This window comes from Tetrao urogallus (genome assembly GCF_951394365.1).
Source record: "Tetrao urogallus genome assembly, chromosome: 4".
NCBI classification, from domain to species: Eukaryota; Metazoa; Chordata; class Aves; order Galliformes; family Phasianidae; genus Tetrao; species Tetrao urogallus.
In genome coordinates this window covers 47,238,659-47,254,777 of record NC_136817.1, presented here as the reverse complement: position 1 = coordinate 47,254,777, position 16,119 = coordinate 47,238,659, and the positions used below count along the sequence as shown (strand labels likewise).

The 16,119-nt window shown below is 39.2% G+C and overlaps 1 protein-coding gene across 1 annotated transcript in view; it reads right to left on the bottom strand.

The window, feature by feature from the left end:
• The window catches only part of GABRG1 (gamma-aminobutyric acid type A receptor subunit gamma1), a gene marked incomplete at both ends in the record, with an annotated part of 47,164 nt that extends 46,324 nt beyond the window's left edge, over nt 1-840 (bottom strand). Inside the window, one exon of the mRNA XM_079535021.1 lies at nt 749-840. Coding sequence (XP_079391147.1) covers nt 749-840 — 92 coding nt within the window. The remainder of the gene's footprint in view (nt 1-748) is intronic.
• Nucleotides 841-16,119: the final 15,279 nt, after the last annotated feature.

The window sequence follows — 16,119 nt, the reverse complement described above, 5'->3', positions numbered from 1 at the left end:
ATTGATACAAGATCAATCAGTTTGAGAAAGGGATCTACATTCTAGTAGGCTTGTAGGGAAAAAATAAAATAAAATTGTTTATAGATTTATTTTTTGCCACATCTGCTTTAGCCTCCTGGAATGATAATTTGATCTTCCTTCAAAAAGACTGAGCGACAGCCGCGGCAACACTGCCGTGTGATTGTTATAACCTGTGGAATGATGCACATTATCACTGAATTATTACTGAAGTTGAAAAATCAGATCTCTCTCGTGGATACTAATAACACATTTACACAACAGCACCCAACTGTTGTGCCTTCAGCACTTCAATTTAGCAACTTCCTCCCCCCCCCCCCCCCCGCCCCAAGAGATCGACGCCAACTCCACGGAGCCGGGCACGAATGGGCCCGATCCCTCTGCTGGGGCCGTGCATGACCGGGGCTGGCAGCCCCCGACCACGCGCTGCCCACTCTCTCGCCCGCAGCTGCCGCTCGCAGCCCCGCAGCGCCGAGCTAGAACCTCGGGGGAAACGCGGGGGCACGGCGGCGGGGGCAGCTTGTTGCACGGGGAGAACGGTGCGAAACTCTCCCCGCGAACAAGTGGGATGCGGCAGAAGTTTTACTTCGGCGGCTCCCTCATCTCCCGCAGCCTATCGGAGGACCTTTTTAATTATTATTCTTTCCATTATTTGGCTTCGTTTTTCACTTTCGCAGCACACCCTCTCCTCCTCCCTCAAGGCACCCCACACCCGGCACCCCTCACTCACCCGCTCCCCAGGCGCACGGTGAGCAGCAACAGCAGTAGCCGAGCCCCGCGGCAGCGACTCCAACGGGATGCGGGCACCCCCCACGCGTCCATGGGCGTGCGGGCGCTCTCCCGTCCCCGACTTTGTTCCGGAGAGGCTGGGGAACAGCGACCCTGCCGATCCCAACCCCCCCCCCCCCCCCCTCCCCGAGCGGCACACAGTGGGGAAAGGGAGGAGGGGGAGGGGAATAAATAAATAAATAAAACACCCAAACAGGTAGGAACCCACTCTACAAGGACGGACCAACTCGCCCAATAGGCGCATCAGGTTGCTCCATAAATTATCCTAAAAACTGCCGGGCGAATCAATCCCTAGTAGAGGTGGAGCCTGCTTTACTAGAAGGGAAACACGCTTGGGGGGAAAGGGTGGCATTGATTTGCTATTTTCTCCAAAGAGGGAAATAAAACAGATCTTTAGTATATATAAATGCGGAATATATAAAATATTAAATGTGCATTTAAAGCCACGTGCGTATATTTAGCCTTTTTTCTTCCGTATTCAGAGGACGGGAGCATTGCGAGAGGCACCCTCGGCCTCGCCGCAGGGAAGAGAACCCCGGGGGGGCGACGTGCTCAGAGCCCAGCGGGAACTGCGCGGCGCAGCAGATCTGGGGGCAGGGCGGCAGCAATTTCGGGGATGGAGGAGCCCCTACTCCCAGCTCGTCCCCAGGGGCCCTCCCCTCCGCTTCCCCTGCCGCCCCGCTGGATGCTGGCCACTCGCTCGGCGCGTAAGGGTGAGTGCGGAATCTGCGCGCAGCCGGGGAAGGAGAGCTGCGCAAGCTCGGAGGCTGCTGGTAGCTCTGCGCGGCCGCGGAGTGCCCCCGGGGGGGAAGCGGAGGATGCGCGGAAAACACAAAACGCCCCCTTTTTTCCCTCCTCTTTTTTTTTTTTTTTCCCCCTATTTTCCCCCTCTTTTATTTCTCTTTTCTTGTTTTTCTCCCTCTCCTTATGTCTTCCTTCTCCTCCCTCTTCTGGGAGACCTGAGGGGAAAAGTAGTCGAATAATAATTCTGAACCTTGCAAATCCGCACGATGGTGCAGTAGCAGAAACTCTGCGGCTGTTCCTCACCCGCAGAAACCTCCAGCGGTGAAGAACGGGTGGTTACATCTCGGCGGGACCAGGGCATAAATAACGCGTATTTCTTTGCATGGCTTTTTTTTTGGGGGGGGGAGCGGCCCCTGCGACTCCTCCCCAAACTTCCCTGTACCCAGAGGAGTCCAAGCATTCAGCTCTCAATGGGGCATTCCGGGAGCAATCAGCTCTGTGGGCAGAACACCTGTTTTATTGTCATAGTCATCTTTCAAGTCAAAAACGCAGCTGTATCACATCCTAAATAATCCCCCATTCAGTGATTATTCTGATGGAGGGTAGTGTTTTGAATTGGATTCTTCTCCTCGATGCACCATCATCTCTTTACTGTTTTAGGCATACAGTTTACAGCTGCTCTAATGGTTAATGAAATTAACCACACTTCAGAGAGCTGCAGTACATTAAGTGAAAATTCAACGACTTGAAAATTAATAGTCAGTCCTGGGGGTGCTGGTAGAAGGTAAAAGCACACATTTCTGCATGACCCGGGGTCTCTTTATTGGTGAATTAACACAGCATCCTGGCGTGATAGCAGAGGCATGAGCTCAGAGGAGCATTTGTTGCAGCGAGCACAGAAGCAGCCCTGCTGCAGCTGGTGGTAGCAGCTCTGCTTTGTACTCACTGCTGGGGGAATCTCAGCCCCTCTCCTGGTCTTCCTCTTCCTGTAAAGTCCTTCCACCCTATAAAAAGCTATGGTCTTTAGGTTTGTTGTGGATTGATCCTTCAAATCAGCTATGCTTCACAAAACAACCACTGAACTAACACCTCTGCTTTCAATTCCAAAGTTTATGGAGCCATTTCAACTCTTACCACTCTCTAAAATTTAATCTCATCATTAAGATGTCGTATAATTAATGTGACTACTTGGAAAGTTAGACATAAAAGTTACTACTTGTACTGCTAGTAGTCTGGAAGAAAACAAACAAACAAACAAACAACTTCTTTATACATGAGTGGTTTGGAACAAAGATTTAAAGATATTCAATTTCCCTCCTGCACAGGTCCAGCAGCCTCCTTGCACCAAAGGAATAGATAGGAGGATTAGAACTAAAATGGCATGTATCTTGATAGTGCAAAAGAAGAAGAAAAAAAAAATCATTAGATCTCTAGGATTAGAATGCTAGCGAGAATAGAAAATAGTTTGAAATAAAATCAGCACCAATGAGGTTTCTCAAATGATGGAAAAACAATGATGTAGACATGACTAGAACATGCTGGTTTTGGATAGTCCCAAATCTGAATTTTCATGTTACTTTAGTATAAACAATAGAAGCCTATTTGAAATTAAAAGAAAATTTTCCATCAACAAAATACTGGCTGAAAAAATGGATTCAAGCACTTGGAAAGTTAAGAACTAAATAATGATAATAATAAAATTAATCTTAAACTTTGAGCAGAAAACATGAGGATGAAAAAAATCTTAGATATTCTCCATTTTCTGTAGAACAACAACAACAAAACAAACGTCACACCAATGAATGTCAGAAGGAGACACTGATACAGGATAATAAACTAAAGGACAATTAATTATCCACACCTGCTGATACTCATCACCCACTTGATTCTGGAGCAGCTACCTAACTATGGTGTATAAATTCTTATTTGCAATCATATTCTCCAGTTGAGAATGGTAGGGCAGTATTCAAGCCACCCAATAAAAGAATTAAAAAACAACCTACACACCAACAGAGAAGTCACCAATGCAATTTCAGATCTATTAGGCAGCACTTCAGAAAATGAACAATGCTAACATTCAAGCAAAATTGTAGGATTCAGATCACTGTTGCTATTAAAGAGGAACAAACCAGAATGGCTTCTGCAAGGGAAAAATAGTGTCCCCCTAATTTCTCCAGTCATATTTAATGAGCCCTGAAAAGGAGAACAGGAGCTTTCAAAACCTTTGTAAGTCTACTGAAGCATTTCGAGTCCTCAAAGTTTCAAAAACACTGAGGAAACTGAAAGCTCTCATATGTAATAGCTCATAGCTATATTACACTTTTACTGTATTTCTCTGGGACATAACCACTTTCCTGACAGAATACATGAAACTTGGCAGGTCTGGGAGCTTGCATACCACTTTGAGTGAATAGAGAGCTTTGAAAATCTGGCACTAATGGGTGGCCCATCCACATTCACTGTGCTTAGGGAAAGTTGGTGGCCTTGTCCATAAGGACTCTTGTCTTTATGTAAGAAACACCCTGCTGAAAACAAAGACATCCCATGCATGAAGAGGAAAGAGGAAATTATTACATCATTCTGTCCTTCATAGAAATAAAAGTTCATACAATAGCAAGAGCTGAAGAACCATTGCAGCCATTCATCAAGAAAGCAGATTTATTTGGTACATTTTTGGTGAAGTTACAAATGCAGACACTAACTGTGGATGCTACATTGCCCCTGTAATTTATGTGCATGTAGATGAGCATTCACAAATGCAAGTGCAACCAGATGCACTGTATTTTGAAACAACAGCATAAGTGAAAAGAGTTATATGTTTTCATAGGAAAAATCAGAAAAAGTGGCTTTAAATATGCAATAAACTTTCACATTTAATCCTACCTGAATGTTTACTTCGTAATAAAACTCAAGAATGGTATGACAAATAGCACAGTAGCCTGCTGTTGCATCTGCTATAAAAAGCATCTCAAGAACAAAGAAAATGAATACAAACATTTTAGCATTGACCTTTTAAAATGTACCTTTAAAGATAAATGTAGTAAATTTCAAAACAAGAAGAACAGAAAGACGTAGAAACATCACTTCAGCGTAGGTTTCATATCATGATTAAAAACACACAATAATTGCATTCAGTGAAACGGGCAACATCTTAATAGAAAATAAATTATAAAACTCTCACTTCTCATAGCTAAATACCATTTTAATTAAAATTTCATCTTTGATACATTGATTTAACTGCTCACTCACTAATGTTATTAAGATGATTACTAACAGTATGACTTTAGCAGCACTTAAAAATCAAATGGGATCTCAAAATCTCAAGTAGAAAACTACAAATGTGGGGAGAAAACTGAGGAAAAAGTGGGAGAGCAGGAGGGTTGGATCATATAAAACTACATCATTTACAATTAGCATTTGTTTCCCTTCTCCTTTTATGCCACCGTGAAATGAAACATGTTGAAGTGTGGGCAGATACAGAGTAGCAAGCCTGAAGTGCTTAGATGCAGAAAGATCACTTCAAATTTCATAAATTTCCTTGGCCTTCCTAAGTACATTTCAAGAGACCTTGAAGCTTTTCAATGAGAGTCAGAAAACAGAAGGTAAATACTTCCTTGCCCCATTCTCTTTTTCAGGTTATAAATCAACCTCTCTACCTCTTCTGCTGTTTGAAAGTACAATTTTTTTCTCATCCTCCCCTCCACCTTTCAGGAAATATCACAGAAAATGAAGGCCACAGCCTTCATTTCTCCGGACCATGGATTTCCCATCTTTCAAGACAGTGGGCTTTGTTATGGAATATGGTGACCAACAGGAAGAGGACTGCATAGTTGTGAGTGTGTGAGACAGAGAGGCCTCGGAACATATGAGATATTTGCAGCATCTTTAAGGGGGAGCTAAAAGAAAGTGAATTGCAGGAGTGCTAGAACCTCCTCCGCTCTGATGCTAATGGGTCTTCAGCCTGCGGGACAGGATTAGCATTGCTCTAAAATAAAAACATTCAAAATTGGTGTTTGATCTTCAGCACTCACATATTATCTCAGAAGACTTTCTTCTGTAACACCATTGTATTTGCCAATGTAGCCAAAGTCATATTTCACGATTAGAAGACAAGAACCCTGGCATAAATCATGGCAAATCAGCCTGCTAGTGTAGGTGCTCCCATATTTTCAAATCATATAGCAAAGAGCACTTTTTGCCATTTCCCTTTTTCTCCAGGCAGGATGGAAATTCTTTGAGAATGATAAGAACAAGAATTTTTTTTCATGGCTTACAGGATGCTCTCAGGAGACTAACATTTGATTATCTGTCTGGTTTTATTTTGTTAAAGGCTGACAGGGCAGCTGTCCTATCTGACTACTGTGAGCACTTGCTGTTCCAGCCAGATCAGGAGGACAAAGACACGTGAAAATGAAAAATAATGGGGCAGGCAAAAGACCGTGTTCTGCACTTTCCCCAGTTTCACAAAGATCTGCTTGATACTTGGTTCAGCCTCTGCTGAAAGTTAAAAGTGGCTTTTCAGTATGCTCTATCCTGACTAATTCACCTTAGAGTATGAGAAGTTTTTTTTAATCAGCAAAGCATAAGACATAAAAAGGTGAATCCAATTCATAAGTCTGGTCTGTCACTTAATTGAAAAACTCTCTCCAGAATGCCCATTTAAAATCTCAGTAACAGAATTCCATAGTAAATCTAAATGAAGGGTAATATAATTGCTCTCCAGAACATTAGCTCCCTCTCTCTGCAATATATTATGTTATTTGCTGAACTTCTATAACTGTTATTAATTGAACTCTGGACCTTTCAATTGTAACAAAAGCCCAACATATTTAGGAGATTGCATTTTGGTGTATTAGGTTGCATTTACCTGCACAGTGCTGAGGGCATGCATTCTTTGAGGGTGCAGTAATTTTTCCTTTTTTTCTCTTGCATCTCCATTTTTCTTCTTAGGTTTTTGTTTTTGTTTTTTTTTTCCATCTTCCCATTGGGAGTTATGGTAAGAAACATCAAAAAATGTTCAATTCCCATTTTGAATCCATCACAATGATCAGTATCTCCCACATTTTCTAGGATAATAAGGAGAGCTCTGTCTGAGCTTTAAATTATTTTCTTATTGAGTATTCACTACATCACCAAACAGAAATGTCCCACAATGTAGCTTGCTGTAAACTTAACTGTCAGATAAATAAATTTATTTTCTGTGCTGAGAATAGGTCAAAATAGATAATGTAAAACCAGCTATGATTCCAAGCTTAATTACTGAAACCAAAACAGTAAAAATAGTGTTCCAAAGTAGTGTGTGATGGCAACTCATCAGAGGATTGTATAGGGATAATACTATTAATTACCAATAACAATTTGCCAGCATAAGCAGTGTTGAGTCAAAGTAACACTTACAGTGTAAAGAATATGATAACATACATTGCATTGTATCAAATTTGCCTGTGTTTTAAGAGATATATTTCATGGTATCTTTTCAAAACTACTTAATTAGGTAATCAATGCAAAAGTGCTTTGATTTTATTTCTTAATATGTCCCAAAGAGTTTTTTTCTCTTTCAAAGAATACTGGAGGGGTGGAATTAGACTACCCTTAATTTCAGGATTATTGTTCCTCTTGGTTGTAAGTCATCCTTTACACTGACTTACATATTCAAGTATCTGCATGAGATGAAAATTCATCATTTTAGCATGACAAAAAGATACTGTTGTGCCAAGATAGTTCTAATGAATGACGTAGAAATCAACTATTTTAAAATGTGAAATAATTATCTTACAGTTTATCGTGTGCTCTCAGGAAGGTCATTATCAGCTGTGATTATCAATACCAGTTCATTCTTTTGATTAGAGAGTGAGGGAACAGATGTTTCAGTTTGTATCATTGATGACTCTATTATTCTCGAGCAGGATCTTTCCCCAGGGTAATTCAACCATTCTCCTGAAATGATTCCACTGATAAGACTAGTGATATTCAAATTATCTTGTGCTTCGGCTGGTACTCTTGATGTTATAGGCTTTGATTTCTCTGATAGCAGTTAAGAGCATTGCATGTTTTGAGATTACTAAACTGTATTAGCCATGTAAAAGAGTTTTGTTATTAGTATGGAAAATATAAGTTCAACTTAATCTGATTTCATAAAATAAAATACAATTTAAAATTGATTTTCTAATTAATTTTGTTTCATTTCTTTGCTTTAAAATATTTCCTCTAAACTGCTAATCCTTTTTCACCATTAAGTACTCATTAGCTCCTGGCAAGATATCATCCATCCACCCAAAGGCTAGCCCTTTTCCTTAGGAAGTGTTGCAAATACCACAATCTGTTATTAGCTGCAGATCATAGGTCTACCAATAGCTGTTGAGTAAAAGCTGGCATTCATGCAAAATTTGACAGCGTATGCCACAGCTGAGGAATATCCATCACACACTCTATACAGCTCTTTATCATAATCCTCACTTCTCTCCAGATCAATACTAGGACTCAGATGTCCACTTACAAGTAGTATGACACTCCTCCTGGGTAACACTATTTCTAAACTACTATTTCGTAGTGGGGCTATGTCCCACTTCCATTTTTCAAACTTGTCTTTCTCTCCACATAATTTCTTCAAATTACCTACCACAATATCAGTGGTTTTGTATAATCTTTTTCAGCACTCCAGTTAATTGAAAGCATATGCCTTGAGCATAAAATACTTCTGGAAAGATAGAAGACAGAAAGATAAAAAGACAGTCGCTCTTCAGTCTTATCATAGAATGGTTTGGGTTGGAAGGGACCTTAAAGTCCACCTCATTTCAGTCCCCTGCCATGGACAGGGCTGCCACCCACCAGATCAGGCTGCCCAGGGCCCCATCCAATCTGACCATGAAAGCCTCCAGGATAGGGAATCAACAGCTTCTCTGGGCAGCCCATGCCACTGACTCAACCGCCCTTGTCTTTTTGCAGAGCCTTCTGTCCATCATGAACACAGCTTGTCTTTCTAATTCTACAGATTTGTTACTATAAAATATTATAATCTTCTGATAAAGTCCTGCCTCCAGGTTTTGACATGTACAATCTGGGTTGTCAGCTGGACCTGAAGTCCATCTACACTCTCTTGTTGAATTGAGGCAAGAATGAGACCTCACTTTCAGTGAAGACTTTGCTGTAGCTTTGCAGACTGTGTCCATGGCAGAATGAAATCTGCCCCTTGAAAAAAATGTATCACAATTGAAAAGCACACTTTCATGCTATCTCGTCTGTGATTCACTGACATATTATGCCCAGCTGTTCCTATTCCCTGCATAAGCCCCAGATAAGGTGAGTCAGAGCTGCACAAATACCAGGGACTGGAGGAAAAAACTGAAATTGCAAAATACTCTTGAATAGCAGTGGTGTAGTCCCCTGCCAAATAGATATCACAGAACATTTTTCTCCTGATGACTAAACAGTAAAAACTGTCTTTAAAAAGTGAAGCTACTTGCCTTCTTGAGATGATGGAGATTCTCACTTGCAGCAAGTATTCCTGCTGGAACCTTATGTGAATGTCCTAGCCAGAAGCACATATTTCTTGTTCAAGCTCAGACTAAGATGCTTTTTCCACAGGCATAGCATCTATAATGATTTGTGACAGATGACCCTACACACTCCTTCTGTTGAGGACAGATGACTTCATTAATGCTATTCAAGTTCCTGATGATTGATAATGTGCTGAAAATAAATGTATAGACTAAATTGCAATATAGAGTTTTTTGATAGCATAAAATGGTGGGACATCTTACTAGATGAACCTAATGTAATCTTACATAATGTATGTAGACGGGATTGCATTTTTTTTCTTATTTAGAGGCATTTCAAGACAGCAGGATATGATTTTATTCTGCAAGCACACTCCTTGAAATACTGTCAAATTTTCTCAAAAGAGTAATTTAGGTAAAAATTTTCACCGTGCTGAAATAGTGTTTTTTGTTTCATCTATCCATAGGAAAAGAGAAAAAAGACTTTTAAAAGTCATCTCTGTATTTTGCTATTCTTGTCTTAAAGACACAACATAATCTCGTTAATATCAGGGTCTACAAGTAGAAAGATGCTGACAGTAAGGAAAAATATGTCAGTAGCAAAGTGCTAAGATAAAACTAAACTGATTTGTTGGCTTAAATTATTTAAAATACAATATTTTATTAGCACATATACTTCAGGAGTATTGCACTGCGGTGGCTCTGTCCTCTCAACCGTAAGTACGGCAGGATGACTGTATCGCTTTAATAACTCTGGGATGAACAGGTCAGAAAGGGCAAAGAAACTCTTCTGCTGATGAGAACCACTCCCGTATTTTAAATTTCAGTGGCCGCTTTTATTCGTAATTTTCTTCTCATGGTACGAGATAAATCAGGTTGCCAATCTTTCTGACATTTTATGAAGATTAACCAGTTGATGTAGTTACTTCTTTATTTACCTTTAGTAGAGGTTTTAAGGAAGGAAAAGAGAAGAAGCAATTAGTTTGCTGCTGTAGACACTGTTTCAACATTTTTGGTTCTGGTTTGGACACCATAGCACCTCACATGAAAATCTTCTGGATTTAATTCCCCTATTTACATGCAAAATAGATATAATACATATAATCTTACTGCGCAATGTCTTCCTCTCTGTGGGATGTAAGAGTGAAAGCCTAGCTTGTTCCTTTGGCCTAGAAATTTATGCTCTCTCTGAATTTGAACAATACATAAACTTGGAGAGTCATTTTTCATACTGAAGAACTGACATTTCACAACAGCAGGAATGAATTCTTGCTCTTACTCTGGTGAAAACTAAATAGGTGATTGTTCTTAGAAATCTTGGTGTAATATAAGTATATCAAGATCTCTGACTTTCAATTCTGCACCGGCCCACTGAGCATAATGGGGTCTTTATCGTCGTATCACTCTACCACCCAGGATACAAGAATCAAATCTGTTGTAATAATGTTAGTCTTTCTTAGGGAAACAAAAAGTAAGATAATATCTTAGCTGAAATAGCTGGAGAAAGGAGACAAACTTTCACATACACAAGATCTTTACCAAACCTGAAAAAAAAAAAAAAAAAATTGTGAAAGTTTCCAAGCAAAATAGAGTTTAGATACAGTTACTTTCAGTATAACATAGTTTTATCTGTCAAACAAAAAAGTTGAAAGCAAAAAGCACTTAGCACCTGCTAAGAGAGGTATAAACACTAGAGGTATATTCTGCTGTCTTCAGGCACTATTTTTCAAATAGATGTCAGAAATTTTAGTGCCTCCTTATGTTTTTAAGTTCTTCAGTAAATTTCCCTCAACTTGCAGAAATTACTCAAATATTCTTTTCATAAATCAGTTGGAACTTCTTTTCCTTGAAGAACTCCCACTAATTCAGTCACTATGAGTTTGATTCCTTGATCTCCTACTTGCAACAAAACATATTTCTGTCCAGAACTTTTCCTAATAACTAGAATGTTTTATTTTCTAGTCCTGCCCTTTGTCATAAGAAAGTAAGTCCACTGTTTTCAATAAAGGATTCCAAATCATATTTGGAATATGTAATCATTAAAATATTGGGTCTTTAATGGGAGAAGTCTTGCTAGAAGGCATTTTAGTCTGCCTGCTAAAGGTGATATCATTATTTGTGGGAAGCATAAATGGATTTTAAGCACAGCTGTTATGTTTGCAAGGAGAATTAATTCAGGCTGGTAATAACAATGAGTCAGAATCAGTGATTTAGGAATTGCATCCCAGTGCTACCTACCAACAAATTTTACATATTCATTGCATTCATACAGAATTATTTTGGTGTTATTCTTACACAGTTTACAATAATACATGATGTTTACCAATGAATTGAGTTCAGTTCCACAGATCTTCTCCTAGTTCCTGATGCCAAAACACTGCATCAAGTTATAGACATATATTAAGGTGGTGACCAAAACTAACAAGCTATAAGCTTTCAAAAATAGCTACTAAAGTTTTAGTGACTGCTATGCCTTGTACTTAAAGGAATTCTAATTATAGTGATATTACCATAACTAACATATATTATTTTCAATTAGTCACCAGAGCATATCTATATAGAAATAGATGTATCTGTGGAGCATACTTCCTGTGGGGTGAACTCTTTAATAAGTTTCAAATAAGCCTGTATGTTTGCCAAGGTTGTTCTTCGTCAGGAATTAATACTTTCAAGGCTTTTGAAGAAAATACAGCTTATCACAGAATTTCAATAGCACATGCCTTGGAAGTATCAGTGTACGATGACATCAGAAACAACAGGGCTTAACTCATAGCCAGCTACTGGTTACTAAAGAAATGAAATCTTGAGTCTATGATAGTACTGCACTAAGGGATAACAAAGACAACAAAATGTTTAATACATGGTATAGCAATTGGGCAGACAAAAATGATGGGAAGATCAGCACAATAGAAAGGTGCTATAAGGGAAAGGAAAAAGATTTCTTACCTGTATCAGAAGATTCCAAGTTCGCAGAGAAAAACTCCCCAGAGAGGGATCTTCAGAAAGGGATCCTTGTCTAGTGCAGTCAACCCTTAAATGGGGTCTTAGAGAAGTGGAGCCAGGCTCCATCCCTTCCAGTCACACAGGTGAATTGCCTTCATCTGTGCTCCCGGGGCTGACCCGGTCCTTTCCTGAGTGATCAATCAGTGTTTCAGGCCATGACTCAACTGTTCCCATACACATGAAAAACGTGGCGTGTATACTAAAACCCAATGGTAATGCTGAATTTGTAAACCACTGCAAAAAGAATCACACAAGTTCACTACTAAACATATAAAAATAATTGCAAACAAAATTAGAAATGAAGAGGAAGGAATCCTACTTTAAAACACAAACCTTCACAGCACCAGCTGAATGCAGTTACTGAGCAGTGGTTCTTGAATTTCCCAAATTAGGAGTTATGTTGCACACACCTAAATTAATGGTGCCCTCAGTTCATCCATACAGACACCATTTGAACTCCTGTTCATCTCTGAACTGTCTTCATATTCTCATTGCTACAGTTGCTGATGGCCACATAGTCCCATCCCAATACAGACTTGCTGGAAGACTTGTCTGCATAAGCTTTGTCCAGACACAGTTCCTCTCCTGATGGTCCCAAAGAGCACTTGTGTAGGTATAACTTCCCCTTACACAGAAAGCCCTATTTCCATTCAGCCAAAGAATCCTTCTGTCTAACATTACGTAGTTTCTGAGACCTAAGTGAGAAAATCAGAGAGACAGTTCCATCAGAAAAACCTCTGATGGTTTTTCACTAGTAGAGGCAATCTGGGGAAACAAATGTTTATAAAATAGTGGTAAATACTTATGAGATGAACTGGAGTCCATGATAAAAATCACATGAAATTAATGAAGAGTATTTCTCGGTATGCCACAGCACATTTTTGTAACGTGTCCTGAAATCTTTCAGCCCCGTAAATACATAAATCCCCAAACGTCCTTTCTAGGCAATCAATGTCTTTTTACCTCCCTGATGTGTCTGATTCTCTCAGTTCACATAATTTCTTAAATAATCTCTCATCCTAACATAATTCAATAATTTTTGAGTAGGATATCCTCAGGAAATCTCCCTCTAAGGGAGTAACACTGTAGCTTGTGATTAAATATAACAAATTATTAATGTGTTTCCTTGTTCCTCTTCCTATTACAAATCACCTAAATATAAATATGTATATATATATATATTTGTCCTTTATGGTATTCTTTCCCCTTTAAAATAACTGTTAGTCATAAAGCATAAAAGAGCTATAATAGCTGACTTTAAGTGGTGTCCTAAAATCCCTTAGGGGCCATCCAGCATTCGGCAGACTAAAGTAGCAGTTCTTCAAGACTAAAATGACACCTAAATGTGGAAACGTTTTAGGGGAAAAACAAACAAACAAACAAACAAACAAACAAAGAAAAGCAAAACTGTTGACAGTAGACAAACAGGCAACTAAAAGGCAACTCTTGCAGAGCACAGTAGCTATCCAGATATTAATATATGTCTCACATCATTTTTCATACACTCTGAATGGAAGTGCTTGGGATAAGAGAAGGCTGTGTGTGCTCCCTCATCATTTACATGACAGAGAGTTGAATATGGCTATTGCATAATAATCTCTCCACTGTACCTGTTGCTATATAGGAGCTGTGCTACTGGAAAACAAACAAATCCCACTTAGAATTCACTGCAAATTCACAATATGAGCTTTAAATATAGCATCCAGAAGACACCATGGTACCTGGATATCATGTAGCATCTCTAATATCTTGATATACCTGTATTTGTTGCAGGAACCAGAATCATAAATTCTAGAGAAGAAAATGACAGGATCATTTCACTCCTTCTAGCCAAGCAAAAGGAAAGTACAGTTGGGTGTCCTGTGCATGCAAAGTGAGGGAGTAGAATTTTTGAGAAGTAACTTACAGGAGAATAAAATATAACTATTTTTCACGTAACTTAGCCTAACTCAACTGGGAATGGAAAAGCTGAAGGAAAGGAAACTGTAAAAGCACAAGCTGCATTTTATCAAAAGCTACAATGTGATCTGCTTTAAGAGAATTCTCTTGAGATTGGTCCAAAGCATTCAAGTGCAAGAATTAATATACTCTACCCTTTCAGAAATAATTTGAGGCACCAGGCAAGTATTTTCTATCTTGGAAGAGATAGAAAATACCTTAAGTAAACTTAAGTTAAATACCCCTTGTCAGAATATTGTGTTTTATGAGCCAAGAAACTCCTTCAGGGCTGTTTAATACTTGTTACAATTGCTAATTGTCTCCCACATTATCCCAACACTTAAACCATCTCCGTTATTCATAAAAGAAAAAAAAAAAAAAAAAAGAAAAAAAAAAAGCCACAAACCAAGCTGGTTTGCCAAAATACATCAAGTAAAATGATTTTTAAGATCTGATACACAGTAGAGGGAATTTTATTCTCAAAAGCACTTCTGGGACACCTAGTATCTTGCCACCAGAACAAATGTTCTCAATTAGTTGTAGAGAACTAGCATGGGACTTGCTGGGAATTAGTATTGGCTTGAATCGTTTCTAGGCACAATTTTTTCCTTCTGGGCAAACTTCATTTCTATAGAAAAACAGATTCTGAATGATCTGAATCCTCTAGTTTCCTAAGTGTACATTCTTTTTACCATCTTGGTAGGTTAACTCATGCTCTCCAGGATCCTCATTTTTCTTCTTTTACAGAAGGATGGGACACATTCATGGGCATCCCATCTTGCATGGCCTGATCTCAGTTTGCTAGTTTATATGGGTAAAGAAGAAAGAGGATACAGGAAAAAGCTTGACTACTCACAGACCCTAAGGAACGGAGAAAAAAATGTTACCCATTTGCTTGGGACTGCTTCATCCATATTCTCCCTTTTTTGGCTTACATGGCTGTTGGGAGCTGCCTGCCACTACCATCAGGCACCATACAGAAGCAGTCACTCCCTGCCCCGGGTGCTATTCAGGAACTGGGAATCACCCTGTTTTGTGCACCTGTCTGCAGCTCTAGCTCTGTCTCATCTCCACTCCACTGCAGGGCAACAGGGAGAATTTCTCGGGTGACTTGGGAAAGGCTTTCCATGCACTAAAATCCTTTGCATCCTCATATTTTTAGACTAACTACAGAGGATGTTATGCAGCTGAGGTTTGCCTGATATTGAGTTCTCAGCCATGCATGCAGAAATTTCTGAAAATAAACTATTTCTTCCTTAGAATTCTGTGCCTGAGAAGAGGTGCATAGCATTTGATTTCCCCTGGGTTTTAGGAGAAACAGGGATCTCAGAAACGGCCTTGTAAGATCCCGCCCTTTTAGAAAAAGGAAATGTGATGTTAAGTACTGACGCTAAGGAAAAAAATCCTATCACAACAGCTAATAAAGAATTCACCAGAATGCAACATGTTGGGAAAACAATCAAAATCCAAACTAAAATGAATCCCCAAACAAACAAAATTTAAGCAAATTAATTTTGGAAAAGCGAAGTTGAAGATTGGAGCTAAAGACTGATGATAAGGAAGATTTTTTTTCACAAAGCTAAGGGAAAATATCATAAGGATGAAATATGCTAAGAATAGAAAAAATATCCCTCATGCAAATGGAATTTAAACAAACAAATTTTGGAGACAGCTATTCCCCTTCAATTGCTCTAGAAGTTTTCTTCAAGAAAGTCTAAGTTCAGTAGTATTCTTTTTTCTGATCTTCTGCTGAAAGAAGAGAAGGAAAGGGAAGAGAAGCAGGAAACAGAAATATTTTTTTTCTCTTGATAAAACCCTCCTTGCCTTCTACATATATTACAAAGAGCTGAACCACAATAACAACTGCCTTTATCCTGCACAGGTCACCTTGAGAGGTGCAGTCTAACCCTGAATTTATTTATAGTGACTATCAAATATAACTATGAAAGGGAGATATAGTACTGAAGAATGAATATGAAATACATTTTACTTGAAGCAGTACAGTATTACATAACCTCCCTTTGTTATATAGCCTCTCATAACCTGATAGAAGGCTGTAAGAGCAAAAAGGAAGGCACTCTGTGCAGAGGAAGGCTCATTAGAAGCTGAGTGAAATTTGAGCTCTCTGTTA